The sequence below is a fragment of the Hemitrygon akajei genome, chromosome 12 (genome assembly GCF_048418815.1).
Source record: "Hemitrygon akajei chromosome 12, sHemAka1.3, whole genome shotgun sequence".
NCBI classification, from domain to species: domain Eukaryota; kingdom Metazoa; phylum Chordata; class Chondrichthyes; order Myliobatiformes; family Dasyatidae; genus Hemitrygon; species Hemitrygon akajei.
This window is the reverse complement of record NC_133135.1, coordinates 63,269,532-63,287,247: the sequence shown is the minus strand read 5'-3', so window position 1 is coordinate 63,287,247 and position 17,716 is coordinate 63,269,532. Positions and strand designations below refer to the sequence as shown.

Below are 17,716 nucleotides of genomic sequence, written 5' to 3'. Positions count from 1 at the left end.
ATGTTTTGAAATGGCTGAGTCAAAGTCCTGACCTTAATCCTATAGAAATGTTGTGGAAGGACCTGAAGCAAACAGTTCATACAAGGAAGCTCACCAACATTCCAGAGTTGAAGCAGTTTTGTAAGTAGTAATGGCCTAAGCTGATGTGCAGGACTGATCAACAGTTACCAGAAACGTTTGGTTGAAGTTATTGCTTTACGAGGGCATCACACCAGTTATCGAAAGCAAAGGTTCATATACTTTTTCCAACAAATATATGTAATGTTGGATCATTTTTCTCAAATATATTAACATTATAACACTTATTGTTATTTATTTAATTGGGTTCTCTTTAGTTTTAAAACTTATGTGAAGATCCAATCACATTTTAGGTCATATTTATGCAGAAATAGAGAAAATTCTGCAGCATTCACAAACTTTCTAGCACCACTGTGTATGTAAAAATACGTAAATGTCATGTGTCATTACACCACCATGTGTCATAAATGCGCACCTCACTAAAAGTAAAAATGAAGCATATATGTATTCCCGGGCTCCCATCTTTTTATTTCATTTAGGTATATATTTTGGAGTTATAAAACGTAGTATATTCCATTTCATAAAAGTGACTATAAGAAACTACAAATGGCAGAAGTTGACAGAATCTTGCAAAGATAAGTTACTAAGCATAATCAATATATCTTCTCAAATTGGAGGGGGGGAATCTATTTTGAAATGCTTATCAAAATGCCATATGTTAACAAAACTTGGTTCTTTGAGAAATTCAGAAGAACTGTTTTTGTGGGCAAAGTATCTGAAGTATGAAGTGCTTATACAAGGTTAGATCTGCAATAAGGATATAAATTCTGACAGTTAGTGGTATTACATTATAGAAGCAGCAGCAGCATAGAAATGTTTTCATGAAATCCAGCCCAAATTTAATGACTTCCAGTTCCTAAAGCTAAGTCCACACAAAAGCAAGAGTAATAAAATTTAGCATTTGTTAATTTAAGATAATTTCATTATAAGCGCCATTTAAAGAAGCTCTTTTAAGTTTTACTTCAGTATACAGGACTGATATTTGAACCACTTGACAGTCTCTAGTTCTTGTCCACTGATGATGATTTTTGTCACAATTGTCCTCACTTTACCATCAGCTTGGTTGTCTCTGTGCTGATCTCCGTGCCATATCTGGTAGATGTGTTGTCCAGGCGGTTCACAAGGCAGACCAGTTCATCCTCTCTTCCTGCCAGCCCATCAGTGTTGGCGGCAAACTGATTATGATCCGTCCGCCGATGCTGACTGTGCCAATGTGGTCTTCCAGGGCATCTGTCATTTTTTGCACCAGAAAAATGTTGAACAGCATGGGTGAAAGGAGGCAGCCTTGTCAGACGCCAAATGATGTGTGAAACCACTCTTCAAGAAGGATCAAAGCCTGAAGTCCTTACAAGGATAGCCCAAGCAACAACAATGCTGGCTCAACCAAAACCAATCTGGAGAGAAAACAACATCACTCTCAGATCCAAGTTGAAACTCCTACATGCACTTGTGCTCTCCATCTTGTATGCATACAAAACATGGACTAGACAGCGGAACTGCAAAGAAGATCCAGGCAGCAGAAGTGAGATGCTTCAGATATTGTCTCAAACCACAAAGTACAATCACCCAGCACATGAGACACTGCAAAGGTTTACTGTCCACAGTAAAGTAGAGGAAATTGAGATGGTATGGCCACATAACAAGATCAAATGGACTCTCAAAGACCAATCTTCAGGGAATGATGCAAGGGAGAAGAAAAAGGGGCAGACAGCATTGCGTAGTGGATTGGACACTCATTCGTACAGTGCCCCTACGACCCAGACAGTTTGTGGGATCCGTAGCCATATACAGGACTTAAGGTGTTATATTTGAATGCACACAGTATATGGAATAAAGCAGATGATCTTGTCATGGGGTTAGAAACTGGTAGGCATGATATGCGCATTACTAAGTCGTATCTGACAGATCACACTTGGGAGCTTAATGTGCAAGGATAAGCATTGTAGTGAAAGGACAGGCAGGTGGACAGAGGGATTGGATGTTGTAGAGTAAACCAAATTTGATAAGAAAACTTAAGGTAAAGGAGCTCTTCAGCGAAGCAATTATAACATGATAGATTTCACCTTGCAGTTTGTGTGTGTGTGTGTGTGTGTGTGTGAGAGAGAGAGAGAGAGAGAGAGAGAGAGAATGACTTAAAATCAGATGTATCAATACAGAGGAATTACAGAGGCATGAGAAAGGAGCTGGCCAAAGTTGATTGGAAGAGGACACTAGCAGGGATGATGGCAGAGCGGGAACTGCTTTAGTTTTTGGGAGAAATTCAGAAGGTGCAGGATAAATTCATCCTAGAGAAGCCGTATTCTGAAGGGAGGATGTGGCAACCACAGCTGTCAAGGAAAGTAAAAGGTAGCATAAAAGCAACAAAGGAGACATATAATACAGCAAAAATAGTGGAATATTAGAGGATTGGGAAACTTTTAGAAACCAATGAGAATGTGAAGAGGGTAATGGGTACATGTAGAGGGGGTGGGCGGAGGGGTAAGTGTAGCAAAATATGTAGACAGGACCAGGGAGAGGTACGTCATTGGGGAAGTATAAGGAGAGGTAGCTAAAATAAGGTGCCAGGCAAGACGTGGAAACCACAAGGAAAAGGGAACCTGCGACCACATGTCAATATGTTTGGCAAAGTATTTTGAGCTATACCTATTTCCAGTGTTTTGAGTGCGTCCGTACTTAATTCCAAGTATTAACGTTGCGTCTTTGCTTATTCCGAGTATTTCGCGTGCTTAGCTATGCAATAGCCAATCAATTGATGAATTTGAATCGGTAACCATATTTGCGAATGTAGTACCCTGCTTTTGGGTATAAGTATGACCTTTGTAAACCGACAAATTGGGAGTTGGCTACCTTACGCCTGAAGTGCGTGGGGGCTGCGAACTCTCTGAATAAAAACTGTTTCAGAGGTAATTTCGTGTCTCTGGTGTTTTTCCTCAACTGAGCAGGTTAACAGTTACAGGTTGACACCAACAGAAGGTAAATAAAAAGCAAAAGGAGAGAAAAGATGAAATATGAGGGTAAGCTAGTAATATAAATATGAAGGTAATATAAAAGAGGATATTAAAAGGTTTTTTCCAGATATATAAAGAGTAAAAGAGGCAAGAGAGGATATCAGACCGCTGGAGAATGATGTTGTAATGGAGGGATAGAAATGGTGGTCAAACTCTAAATATTTTACCTCAGTCTTCACTGTGGAAGACACCAGGATTATGCCAGAAATTTGAGTGTGTCAGGGGGGTAGAAGTACTGTAGTTGCTGTTACTGAGAAGGTGTCTCTTCTCTTTAAGAAGGGAGGGAGCAAAAGACATGGAATTATATGCCACTTAGCCTGACTTCCATGTTTAGGAAGATGTTGGAGTCTCTTTATTAAGGATTAGGCTTCAGAGTACTTGGAGGCACATGATAAAATAGAACAAAGTCAGCATGATTTCCTTTTGGGAATATCTTGGAGTTCTTTGAGGAAATAACAAGCAGGATACACAACGGAGAGTCATTGGATGTTGCTTACTTGGATTTTCAGAAGTCCTTTGACAGAGAGCCACATATGGGGCTGCTAAACAAGATAAGAGCCCATGGTATTATAGGAAAGATACTAGTATGGATAGAAGATTGGCTGACCACAGGAGGCAAAATGTGGGAATAAAGGGGCCCTTTTCCGGTTGGCTGCCAGTGACTAGCAGTGTTCTGCAGGGGGTCTGTGTTGGGACTGCTTCTTTTTATGTTATATGTCAGTGATTTGGATGACAGAATTAATGGCTTTGTGGCAAAGTGCGGATGATACAGGGGGGGGGGGCCCATGGTGTTGAGGAAGCAGGGAGACTGCAGAAGAACTTGGGCAGATTAGATGAATGGGCAAAGATGTGACAGCGTAGAGAAGTGTTTGGTCATGCATTTTAGTAAAAGGAATAAAGTTGTAAACTATTTTCTATACAGGGAACAAAATTTAGATATCAGAGGGGCAAAGGAACTTGGGAGTGCTTGTGCAGGATTCTCTAAAGGTTAACTTGCAAGTTGAGTATGTGGCAAAGGAAGGCAAATATGATGTTAGTTTTCATTTTGAGGGGACCAGTACATAAAAGCAAGGATGTAAGGAGACTTTATAAGGTATTGGTCAGACCACACTTTGGGTATTATGAGCAGTTGTTGGGCCTCTTATCTAAGAAATGGATGGTGGCATAGAGATATATCTCTACCAAAGGAGATGTAAGGTGCTCCTTCCCTCTGCCAGCCTGCAGGTTACCCTTGGGCAAGGTGTAGCACCTACTTAGCCCCCTGAGCAGGGAAACATGAAGCCATGGGAGCAGGTGGTGGATGGTCATACGAGCACCTGGTGCAAATCACAAGTCCTGGTTATGCGACCACTGTTGCCAGGCAGATAATCTCTGAAGGGTATTGATATAATGGCAAGGTTCACTGGTCTTGTAAATACACAGCCCATAAGAAGGCAATGGCAAAACACTTCTATAGAAAAATTTGCCAAGAACAATCATGGTAGTGGATAGAAAAGTAAGAGGTATGGTTTCTATGGAAGCCATAGAAAGGGTGCAAAAGAGATTTACAAGGATGCTGCCTGGATTGGGGAGCATGCCTTATGAGAATAGGTTGAGTGAACTCGGCCTTGGAGCGACAGAGGATGAGAGGTGACCTGATAGAGATGTATAAGATGATGAGAGTCATTGATCGTGTGCATAATCACAGGTGTTTTCCCAGGACTGAAATGGCTAGCATGAAAGAACACAGTTTTAAGGTGCTTGGAAGTAGGTACAGAGGAGATATCAGGGGTAAGTTTTTTACGCAGAGAGTGGGGAGTGCGTGGAATGGGGTGGAGGCAGATACAATAGGATCTTTTAAGAGACTCCTGGACAGGTACATGGAGCTCAGAAAAATAGAGGGCTATGGGTAACCCCAGGTAATTTCTCAGGTAAGGACATGTTTGGCACAGCTTTGTGGGCCGAAGGGCCTGTATTGTGCTGTAGGTTTTCTATGTTTCTAAGACCGTGATCGCCCACATCATATAATACAACACCTAATGATGATGTATCTAAGAAAAGATGTGCTGGCATTGGAGAGGGTCCAGAGGAGGTTCGCTGGAGTGATCATTGGAATGAAAGGATTAACATATGAGAAGAGTTTTAATGGCTCTGTGCTTTTATTGGCTAGAGTTCAGAAAGATGAAGGTGATATTATTGGAACCTATTGAATATTGAAATTTGTGAGATCCTGCACCAAACCTCAGGGCCTTGATAGTAATGGAAGAAACAAACTTTTAGTGATTTTCGCTTTCACAAAATACAGGCTGTTGTGTATTTATAGGGAGAAGCACTGTCGGCGTCTCGGGCCGAGACGTTGACAGCGCTTCTCCCTATAGATGCTGCCTGGCCTGCTGTGTTCTACCAGCATTTTGTGTGTGTGTTGTTTGAATTTCCAGCATCTGCAGATTTCCTCATGTTTGCTGTTGTGTATTTGCACTGTTTGTTCCAAGTGACCCATGGTTGGCCAAATTGCATTATGTCTTTAAAGCATATCGCAGCAATTTCCTAAACATATACATAAATGCCATGCTAACAGAAGGATTAAAATTGACTTTTATTGTTAAAGATTGTAGTATCCTTTCATCTGGTTCAGATTTATTTCTACAGCATGTGATGCTTAATTCTTTTAACAAGTCATGCATTTTTTCTTCAGACCTGGACAATTCTTATCCAAAACTCCAGCGAATGATTTCTACCTTTTAAGTTCTTCAGCTATTCTGCATTGTTACTAGTGTTAAAGCTCATCGAGCTGATTTGAAAAATTCTTTGATAAAAATGGTCTTATTTCACTGCCTTGCATTACCTGTACCACTAATTATCACACCAGTGACAGTCTGTATTTGGATTCAGAGTAGATTTTGACAGGATTGAATGCAAGCTTTCAGTTCCTCAGAGGAAATTCTATTTATTCATCTATCCACAAAAGTGTAAAATACATGGAAATGACAATCTGAAAAGAGATGAGTTAGCGTTTTTGGTCAGTGTACTTACATTATACTGGGGGGGGGGGGGAATGAAGGGTTCAGTGGAAGAAATGACCAAAGATAGGATTCTGTTATTTTAGGGAGTGAAGAAGTAATTAGAAGTCTAAGGTGACAGTGCACAGTGAAAGTGGTAATTATACAGTTAAATAAATAGGTTTGGAGGAAGCATATGTAGAAATAGCTTATAAATGGAACATTTATCTGAAATTACTAAATGCTGAGCTGGTTTGCCATTGTCAAAAGACAAAATGGTGTTCATCAGACTTCCCCAAGTGCCTCCTTATTTATTCAATATTGTTTTTTGCAGCCATTATAAATCAAAAGGCTAATCAGTTAATTGATTAGGATTTTCAAACCAGAATATACTTCCCTCCATAGTAGTATTAATAAAAGTCTTCATGTATTTTGTTAATTGCTACTTTAATATAAAGGAAACCACCACCAAATAAATTTCTCTTTGGGGAGTTAGTATAAGAATGGAAAGGGAGAAAAGACGACCTCTTATTTTTGAGAGCTCTGGTCCAAAGTCTGGTTTCATATTTTTGTGACAAGCAAGGGAAGTGGAAAAAGTACAAGAATGTGTAACAAGTTGGACATTCAGTAAGTATTTACAGATATGCACATGAAAAAGGGAAAAAGAGGGGAAAGATTTATGCAAGATGGTGCTGATCATTTTAGTAGGTAAAGACATAACTATTGCTTATGACTCAATGAGTTTTTTTAAAGAAAAAGGGTAATCAATGAAAGAAAAATGTAGTTTAGTAGTTGATTAGTGTTACAATAAGACACATATGGAAGAAACATACTCTGCAAATTCATGGGAGATTATTTAGAATAGGTTTATTTAAAGTATTAGATGTTTCTAGTTAATGACCAACAACCTGCATGCATATGTTAACAATGAAAAGAAGAGATTACTTCAAAGGGAATTTGAAAGTAATTTACAAAGTATGGAAACAGTGTTCATATTCAGATGGAATAACCAATGTCTACACAGCATGGCCACTCAGACTGCAAGGAAGTTGATGGCCAGTTAACCTGTTTATTGGCAGCATTGATTAAGAGTGAAGTGGTTCAAATACCGAGGCAGCGAAGCTCCTAGCTTCTCCTTTCATGCTATGTGATCATTGATGTGCCCTTGACCAGCTTTTGTGTCTCATTTGCAAGTCAGTTTCGCATCCAGTGCAGCAGTGCCTGGTTTTGTAGTTTCAAGTTTGGCAATTGGAATGTGTCTGGACATAGTCCTGAAGATATGTTCACTATTTATATCATTTAGGGAGCGCAATTTACAGTGTGTGCAGCTTAACCTAATGTCAGATGTAGGATTAATTTTAGTCTTCCATAATGCATTGGGTTTTAACCTAGCAGTCTGACAGAAAGTTGTCCTTTTGCCAATTCATAAGTTTCAGTATTAGTTCTGAATGCCTGTAAAAAAAAATTTCTGCTACATCAGAGTAGTATTTTTAAGTGATACCAATTTTCTCTGAATCTGATTTCATATTATAGAAGCAGTACAAGTTTATCGAATAGCATCGGTCATAGATTTGCCACTGTTTATTCTTGTTAAGTTTTCCGTGTCTTATAGTTATGACTTTTTCATAATGAATTTCAATGATAATTATAAAAGCCATTAAAAATTCTTGATCCTGCAATGTTTTACGAGGCTTTTATAGATAATTACAGTTTTACTTCAAATTTTCGTTCATTTTTTAACATGAATTGCACGGTGGAATTTCAGTTCAGTTAAATTCATCGATGCACAGTTCTATTAATGGTAAAGAGCCAACACCAGATTTTTAGGCAGGCACACCTCCTTGCAGTAATGTTAAAAGATACCAGAAGTAGATTCTTGATTGGTTTATGGGCTATTTTCTAGGATAATCTCTGCTCTTTGTGGGCAGATATGGGACCCAGGGTGCTTTCGTTTTGTGAATGGTAGACTTGGTTTTTTTTTAGATATATTTATGAAATGTTTCTGCCTTGCATGTTCATGGATGAAATTAATGTGAGTCAGATGTTATACTTGGTACAAGCTATCAAAATTGGAAATAAATGCTGCACCACAATTGTTGTAAGCACCTCTTACAGTTTGTAGCTAAGTCCTTGCAAGTGAAAGTATTTGTTCCACCTTTTTACGCAGTTCTTTCCAGATAACAACAGCATGGTGTTTTTGTTGAAAAAATAACAATATGATATTATAAAGTTTTGCTCTAAACAAATTGCTGCCTATTAATCAGACATACCATACACCAATTCCTGTTGTATTTAAAATTATTTTAACCTGCAAGTCCTGACTCCAGCATTTTTATGCCTTGACTTGTCTAAGTTTAAAATCTTTCTTCCCAGTAATTAGCATATCACTGAAACTTTTTGTGCCTATGAGAAAATTTATGTCTAATCAATGGTCTCAAAATCCAAAAGGATTGAAGTGAATATAATTTTAAAATGCTGAAATTTAAGATCTTTGAAATGAGAGCACATCCCAGAAATATTCATAAGGTGATTTCAGCAGCATAAGTACGTGTATGCAGAGGTAAAATGAAAATCTTACTTCCAGCAGCTTTTCCAGGTCATAGCATCATATAAACAGTATACTTAATTATACACAATTTTTGTAAGAAAGACCAGTTAATATAGTATTAAGAGTCTCCTCAATTCACAAGAATAATAATGGGCTCAAATATATTGAATAGATCCCAAGGCCATTCTTTGCATATCTTCTTTGTCTATCTTATTGACTGCACCATTTTTCCAACAGTTGAGTAGATAGTGATTTACAAAAATACACGGTTTTTATAGTTGTAAGATAGAAAGAGCACATGCAGAAAGTTCCAGTATATTGTTTGTCATTAGAAAGAAAATAAACTTGAGGTACTTATTCCATAGTTTCTTGGTGTATTAGAAAAGATATTCATCGTTGAATTAATTTACAGTATGCTTCTTTCAGTAGTTGACCAGTGTTTAAACAGACAGCAGCCAATCCAACTTATCACTTACAGGAATAGAATTCTTATGTTTGTAGTCTGTAACTAAAAATGGCTTTGCAGGCAGGAGCTCCTGTAACATACCGACTGTCATGACATTGCGCTTACCGTAGATTCTGGACTACAGAGCGCACCTGATTAAAAGCCGCTGGCTCTAATTTTAGAAATAAAATCAATTTTTTAATTGTAAAGGCCGCACCGGATTTTAGGCCGCACCGGATTTTCGGCCGCAGGTGTCCCACGTTGTAATATGAGATATTTACACAGAAAGATATTACACGTGAGGATTTTTTTAACTTTTAATTAAATCCATATGGTAACAAAAACAAATACATATTGCAAATGCTTTTTTTCGAACCGTGCCCGTAACGCGGCTACTTTTAAATATACGTTGCGTATACTTCTTTACTGAACAACATTCCAATATCTCCTAACGACTGGTAAAAAATATATATACTACAGCCTACCAGGAAAAGTTATTGATCACCTTTAACTTAAAAGCAGCGTTCGCTCAGATCCAAAGCCGCTCGCGTAATGCGCTCCCTCCCTCCGTCCCGTTTCATCGCAAACCGGCATTTTCCCACAAGACACCGCGAAACCGGGTGTGACATCATAGCATCCCGCGATGTAGTACAGAAAACAAATATAGTTAAAACTCTTCTAACTTTAACTAGAAAATGAATTACTAAGCGAAAATATTATAAACTAAGTAACTGCCATAAGGCAGCACAATGCTTCGAGTGTTTTCCATGTTGATGAGGGTGAGTACAAATGACTGATTTACAATAATTTAATTGTGAAAGTGCGCTTGATTTATCGTACAATTTCATTGGACCTCTGTGAACTACTCATCAATTTTATTGGTCTACTGTTATGAGGCAAAATGTTTACGAGGCGGCATGAAAAAAAACCATGCATTAGCCGCTTCGGATTAAAGGCCGCAAAGTTCAAAGCTGTTCAAAATGTGGGAAAAAAGTAGCGGCTTAAAATCCGGAATCTACGGTAATCTTTCACACTATCAAGGGCCATCCATGGCCCAAACACACAAGGCCACCACACTGAGAGCAAAGGATGAAGCATTCATCAATAATATAAAGGTAATTAGCATTTCGTGAAAGGAACCTTTGGAGGAGCTCAACCACAGATCTGTTTATTATGTATGTGTTCTTGATTTCATCCGGTCCAGACTCATCAAATGAGAAAATTGAAAGGTTGGGGGGGAAAGAACACAAGCTAAAACTGACAAGGCCTCAATCCAGAAACTAAAATACCTGCTGAAGTTCTAAAATTTGGCAGTTGCCAACCTTAGTCACAATTTCTTAATCCCAAATCTGACAAAAGATGGTCATGCCAGAAAATCTTAGAGATGGCATAATCATGACCATCGTTAAGAAGAGACAAATACAATTGCAGTATTTTAGATGTGCTTCCTTATTCTTCGCCACAGGGATAGTCATTGTCCGGTTACACATTAACTACCTCCTCCCAGTGACCTGGAGAGTTGCTTGGAAAAGCACAATGCAAATTCCGAAGACAATGCAGAGAGCAACATCAACCATTATTCATAGTCTCTTTTTAAGCTTACAAGAGTACAGATAGGCACCTTGGTCAGTATGGACATTAGGCCAAAGGGCCTGTTTCCATGCTGTATAACATTGTGAATTAGTGAAGACACTAGCCTCTCAAATACAGCCTATTTCCTCTGTTCCAACATTAAGGTCAATCTGACCTGAGTCATCAAGCTGCAGTACGTAGACAATATTTGCTTGCTTACACATTTGGAGACAACATGAAGTCTTTGGACTTCAGTTGGGATTGGCACAGTGTCACCTGCACAATCCCCCTCAGCACACATGCACCACGAGGCTGTGTGCTTAGCCCCCTGCTCTACTCGCTTTACACTTATGACTGCAAGGCTAAGCACAGCTCCAATAGCATACTTAAGTTTGCCACTGTCACTGGCAGATTCAAAGGTGGTGACAAATCATCAGGTAGGAGGGAGATTGAAAACTTGGCTGAGTAGTGCTACAGCAACAACCTCTTACTCAATGTCAGCAAGATCAAAGAGATGATTACTGACCAAGAGGAGGAAATCAGATGTCGATGATCCAGTCTTTGTGGGAATCAAAGGTGTAGTGGGTCAGCTACTTTAAATTCCTCATTGTTCTCATTTTAGTTCTGTCCTGGGTCCAGTACATAAGTGCTATTATGAAGAAAACATGACAGTACCTTTACTTTCTTAGACGACTCAGCATGTCATCTGAGACCTTGACATATTTCTATAGATGTGTGGTGTACAGTATATTGACTGGTCGCATATGGCTTAGTATGGAAACAGCAATGCCCTTGTATGGAGGAGCCTACAAAAAATAGTGGGTATGACCCAGTCCATCACAAGTAAAGCCCTCCCCACCTTTGAGCAGATCTATATGGAGCACTGTGACAGGAAAGCAGCATCCATCATTAACTACCCCCACTGTCCAGGCCCTGCTCTCTTCTCGGTGCTGCCATCAGGAAGAAGTTATAGAAGCCTCAGCCCCCACACTACCAGGTTAAGGAAGTTATTCCCTTCAACCATCAGGCCCTTGAGCCAGAGGGGCTCAAATTCCTTTGACCCTTCTCTGAACTGTTCTCACAACCTGTGGACTCACTTCCAAAGACTCTTCATCTAATGTTCTCAATATTAATTGCTTGCTTGTTTGTGTGTTTATTTATGTATTTATTCCCCCTTTTTGCACTTTTTTTTATTCATGCAGTTGGATTATTTTTGTTCATTTAATGTTTATTCTTTTGGTGTGGTGTTTCATTGGTTCTTTTGTGTTCCTTGTACTTACTGTGACTACCTGAAAGAAATTGAATCTCAGGGTTGTATATGGTGACATATATGTACTTTGATAATAAGTTTACTTTGAACTTTGTAAATTTGTTCACTGGAACTTATAACAAAAATGATCTTTGCACTGAAAGTAACCACAAAATGAAGATTCTTTACTGTGCAACAGATAAGATACATAACGTGGAAAACATGAGTCACTTTTCATTTCAGGGAGTAAGCTCTCAGTAAAGGCAGTCATTAATAGCAATTTCTTCACTTCGACCTTGTCTGAGCAAAAAATTTTTTCGAAGATTGAGACGTAGAACAAAGCTCCTGATCTGCTGAAAAACACTGATTCCCTTCCTCCTGTACACTTCAGAGATATAGACCATTGAAAGAAAACATGACAAAGTGCTGAAAAGTATTATCGATCCTGTATCCACAAAACCTTCAAATCCACTGGCAAGATGAGTGAACGTAGATCAGCAGGCCAATGTCCCCAGCTCTAATGTACTCAGCAGGCTTTAAAGGCTCAATTCTGAGCTTTAGGTTACCAGGATGAAAGGAAAAATGATTTTTTAAAGCCTGATTGAAAAGAATCGAACATTCTCACTATCTAATGGCCCTGGCCTTGAACTGCTCAAAGTGGATGGACATCTGAGATTGAACTGGGAACACGACGTCTGTCATTGGGAGCAATTCGAAAGGAATTGACAAAACCAGGATTGCTGACCCCTTGCTCATCCTTTCAAGCTCCATTTATTGCAAGGTCTGTAGATATTAAACTTGCTTTATCAGTTACTACTCGATCCATGGGCTGTAGTATCTTGGAAGTAATTAGCAGTTTAAAAATGCCATTTTATCGAATGGTTTAATCATGCACTTTGCACTTGGATATAAAGCACAAAATGGTGTGTTCTTCCATTTATTCTCCATGATAATTGAAGTTTTTTTATATATATAAATCATTGCAGAAAATGGGCCATTGTGAATGTTTTACAGATGCATTTGGTTGTACTGACAGTTCCTGGTGGATAATTTCCTGACTACAATAACCTATAATTATGCATGTGATTGAGTGCTAACGTAGTTATTCTTTGCTCACTTACAGGAATGGGTGACAGCCACTGATATCAAAGTAACCTTGAATAGGTTGAACACCTTTGGAGATGAGGTTTTTAATGACCCGAAGGTTCTGAAGTCCTACTATTATGCTATTTCAGACTTTGCAGTTGGCGGAAGGTACTTTTGTTTTCCCATTACTTCTGACAAGTTTTTTGAAAAGAAAGTGCAGGTGAAATCTTTCGTTTAGCAAGTGCATGAAAAGAGTAGAACTATAATGCCAGAATTCTGCATGCTGTAAAAGAGTTGGCATTAGATTTCTATTCTTTTCATGCACTTTCTGAACAAAAGAGTTCACCCTAGCAGGCATTTTATATGTTTTTAAAATTTTGAAATACTTCTGCTTCACTTAAGCTTGTTTGATGGTATTTTTACTTCCTAAATGAAAAAGTGCACATCAGGGAAGATGAAAGTTTACATGACTGGTTTAACGCTCCTCAGAGGAGATCTGAGTAATGCTACATCGCAATTCTGGAGCTTCTTTGAGAAACTGACTCTGTTAAACATCGGGTTAAAATCTATTCAAAATCCAAAATTATTAAATGCTTATAGAGGAGTGAGTTGATAGTTCTTAAATGTGTTTAAGTTTTAAAGGGAATACAGATGGTTACAGATGATCAACTAAGGATATATTCTGTGTTGTTTGGTATTTGGCTGTTACATTTAGCTTTTATTATGCTTCAGTTCCATGTGATTATGAATGAGTTATTTGAAATAACAATGTATATTCAAGGCCTCTATTACCAGATTCTATATTAGAGATGAGCCAGTTGAAGGATACTCTGAAAAAGAAATGCCAATATATTTAAAGGCAATGTTTTATTCCATTTCTTCAGGGATACATGAATTGCTCTGGAAGAGATAATAAGCTGGATAATTACAAATTATATAATATGCTTATTGTGGCAAACCTTTGATTATCTAAAATATAATTTGAGAGACAATGACACATTTCTAGTTGTGTGTGTTTATTTTGGAAATTCAGTGAAGTTTTACTTAATAAGCATGATTATATCACAAATTCAAGAATACTTAAATGCCAGTCTAATCTCATTAGTTGGAAACCCTTTGGAGACAGCAATCTGGAACAAAATAAATTGATGTAAGGAACAATATGAACAAGGGGGCCATGCTAGCACAGCGCCAGAACAGCTTGGGGCATTGGAGTTCAGAGTTCAATTCCAGCGTCCTCTGTAAGAAACTTTGTATGTTCTTCCCAAGTGCAGGTGTGTTGCTGGGCAGCATAGCCAGAAGATCCTGTTCCACACTTTATCTCTAAATAAAGTTCTCAGGATGAGGCTTTCCTTTCCAGAACATCAAACATGTCCTCCTCCTTCAAAGAATGGGATTTCCCTTCCTCCATCTTTGATGCTGCCCTCACCCTCATTTCTCCAAGAATAGTAAAAAATGAATCTCAAGGTGATTTATGGTAACATATGTACTTTGATAACAGGTTTGCTTTGACTTTGAAATCTCATTGAGCCATATCATGCTTCCTATCAAACCATACAATTAAGCTATTACTTTTGGAGTAATATTTACTTTTTTTTATTGGGCACAGCAAAGTTCCAGCTTTCATTCATTGTATCATTGACATGCAGTGGTTGCAGTGTGTACCTACACAAACTGCACAGCAGTTAATGAAGCAGACTGCTTCAGCAGCACGTTGCAAATCTGTGATGGGGGAATGTGTGCACATGGGAATAACATTCCAATTAATCTTTAAGTTGTGTAATTGTGACTTGGAAATGTACTGTCAATAAGTCTAAAACCTGGAATTCTCTATCCAAAACATTATAGGAATGCTTTTAGTTTACCACTGCCCCATTGAGAAATGGGTAATAAATGCTGTCATTGAAAACAACAGCATTCGGAAAAGATAATGAATTGTTACAAAGTAAAATTGCAATACAGATGACTCTCCCACCCTCAATGTGACCATTTGGTTATGAAAGAATTTGCAAATCACTTTTCAAATAATTGAGCTAGGGAATAAAATTGATTCTCATGGAATTTATGGGGGTAGTAGATAGGCTAAATACACAACTGGAGTCTGACATTGCACGCTGTCATCCAAAGTGCTTGAAACAAAATGTCAGAACTACTCACTAGTAAATAGTAGAATTGCTGTAGAAAGGCAGTGGAAAGCTGCTTCCATGTCTTGTTGGCTAAGATTTTTTTAAACTTTATTCTAATGGTAGAGAAAAATGAAATTTGAATCCTTATTTAGACTATGATTAATATTTTGTGATTGCTGCATTTCAAGTTTGATAAAAATCAAACACAATCAAATTAAAGGTGCTGACAAATCTGAATTTTTTTCATACTTTCAAAGTTCAAAGTAAGTTTATTATCACATAATATATATATGTCACCATATGCAACCTTGAGATATATTTTCTTGCAGTTCTTTTCTTTCTTGGTTTCATGACTAGCTGAAGAAGAAGAATTTCAGAGTTATATACGTTGATAATAAGTGGACCTTTGAACCCTTGAATCTGCATTTAGGAGAGAGATTGGAAATCTGGCTGAGTGGTGCCATAACAACAACCAATCTCTTACACAATGTCAGCAAGACCAAGGAAACTGGATGTCCATGAACCAGTCCTCATCGGGGGGGGATCAGAGGTGGAGAGGGTCCACAACTTTAAATTCCTCAGTGTTATCATTTCAGAGGATCTATCCTAGGCCCAGCACATAAGTGCAACTACAGAGAAAGCACGGCAGTACTTCTGTTCCCTGAGAAGTTTGCGAAGACTTGGCATGACATCTAAAACATTGACAAACTTCTATAGGTGTGTGATGAAGAGTATATTGACTGGCTGTATCACTGTCTAGTATGGAAATACCAATTCCCTTGAATGGAAAATCCTACTAAAATTTCTGGATATGGCCCAATCCATCACAGATAAAGCCCTCCCCACAATTGAGCAGATCTACAAGGAGCGTTGTCACAGGAAAGCATCAGGGGGCCCCACTGACCAAGTCATGCTCTCTTCATGCAGTTTCACTTGCCCCATCGCTCAACTCTTCCAACAACCTATGGACTCACTTTTGCAGACTCTACATCTTAAGTTCTTGATAGTTATTGCTTATTTGTTTGTTGTTATCATCTCTTTTTATATTTGCAGTTTGTTGTCTTTTGCACACTGGTTGAATACACAAGTTGGTGTGGTCTTTCATTGATTCTCTTATCGTTATTGTTCTATTATGAATTTATTGAATATGCCTGCAAGAAAATGGATCTCAAGGTTGTCTCAGCATATATGTACTTGGATAATAAATTTACTTTGAACTTTGAAAATATGAAAAAATATAAAAATAGAGATATTAACATTCTCTACGCTGAGAATGTTGAATGTTACTAAATCTAAAATTATTGGGTGAACTTGCATGAATGTTGCTGGCATTGGGACGAACTACTCACTCTTCACCACAGGTTTACAAAAATTCACACAAAATAACATGGTGGCCTTTACACTAAATAGAAGTCTAAAAGATACTTGTTCAATCTATATTCTACTAAAACACTCATGCTCTGTCTGTCTGTGACCTCCAATTAGCGCAGATGGTGCATTATAGCGGTACATTTTTGGATAAATCAACTTAAAATGCGCTAACTTAATGCAGGCAACGTTCAGGGTTGTATATTCGTATAAAATTGCTCATTCGCAAAAATCAACAGGCTGCCTTTCACCCGAGAGCCAATCCGCCATCATGGAAATCGGGACACGACACCATGATGCATGCTCACGACCAGTCTCAGCAGCGACACCATCCGGAGCAAAAGGGTAGGGCAGCTCTATTTTGAGCAGTCACATATCACCATCAGCATGTGAAGGATTGGGACTGCCATCCATCAATAAGAGATCATTAAATCTTATTGTAATGACGTACTTCTCTTTCAATATTTTTATTAGTTTCTGCATAAAGGAATACAGACTACAAGAAGGTATATATTATAAGTCAAAAAAAGTACCAAATACATTGTATTAAAATACAGTTACAATCACAAAATTCTGTATTCATAAAAATTAAATTAAATCATAATATTGAAATATAAAAAATTTGGTATACAGAAAAAAATCTAAACCCACTACCAAAGTCAGAGCTGTAAGGAAAAGCAAGAAAAAAAAGGGGAAAGACCCTTATATAATGAAATAGATTATTAGCCACCATCTGTACTTTTACAACAAATCAAAGGTTTTGAAAATAACTCAAAAATGGTCCCCACAATGTATAAAAGTCTTGACTAGATTCAAAAACTGAACATCGGATCTTCTCTAAATTTAAGCATGACATTACATCCCATAACCCGTAAGGACGTACTTCGAGAAACCCATAAAACCCTATGCTGCAGTCAAAGGACAGTGGTGACTATATCACATACATTTAGGAGAACGCCAACCACATCATCAAGAATAATCAGCTTCCTTTGGTATTACTGCTTCGCATCTTCTATGCAGCATTAGGGTAAAAAAGAATATGGTCAGCCTAATTACGCCATGTGGAAAGAGAAGGGGGACATTGTGGTCAAGAGATGATGCCAAGTGTCGTCGGGAAGCGGCAAGGAGAAGGAGAGAACAAGAATTGGATGAGGCCAGGGCCGCACAACTCCAGGATCAAAGAGTCAGGACAAAAAAGATGAGAGAAGTAGAGACAGAGGAGGAGAGGCATGCACATCTCCAGAATGACAAAAACAGG

The 17,716-nt window shown here is 38.3% G+C and overlaps 1 protein-coding gene across 1 annotated transcript in view; it reads left to right on the top strand.

Moving 5' to 3' along the window:
• lamc1 (laminin, gamma 1) overlaps positions 1-17,716 on the top strand; it is a 243,335-nt gene that overhangs the window by 132,935 nt on the left and 92,684 nt on the right. Inside the window, exon 3 of the mRNA XM_073063281.1 lies at positions 13,002-13,132. Within this exon, the coding sequence (XP_072919382.1) occupies positions 13,002-13,132 (131 nt within the window). The remainder of the gene's footprint in view (positions 1-13,001; positions 13,133-17,716) is intronic.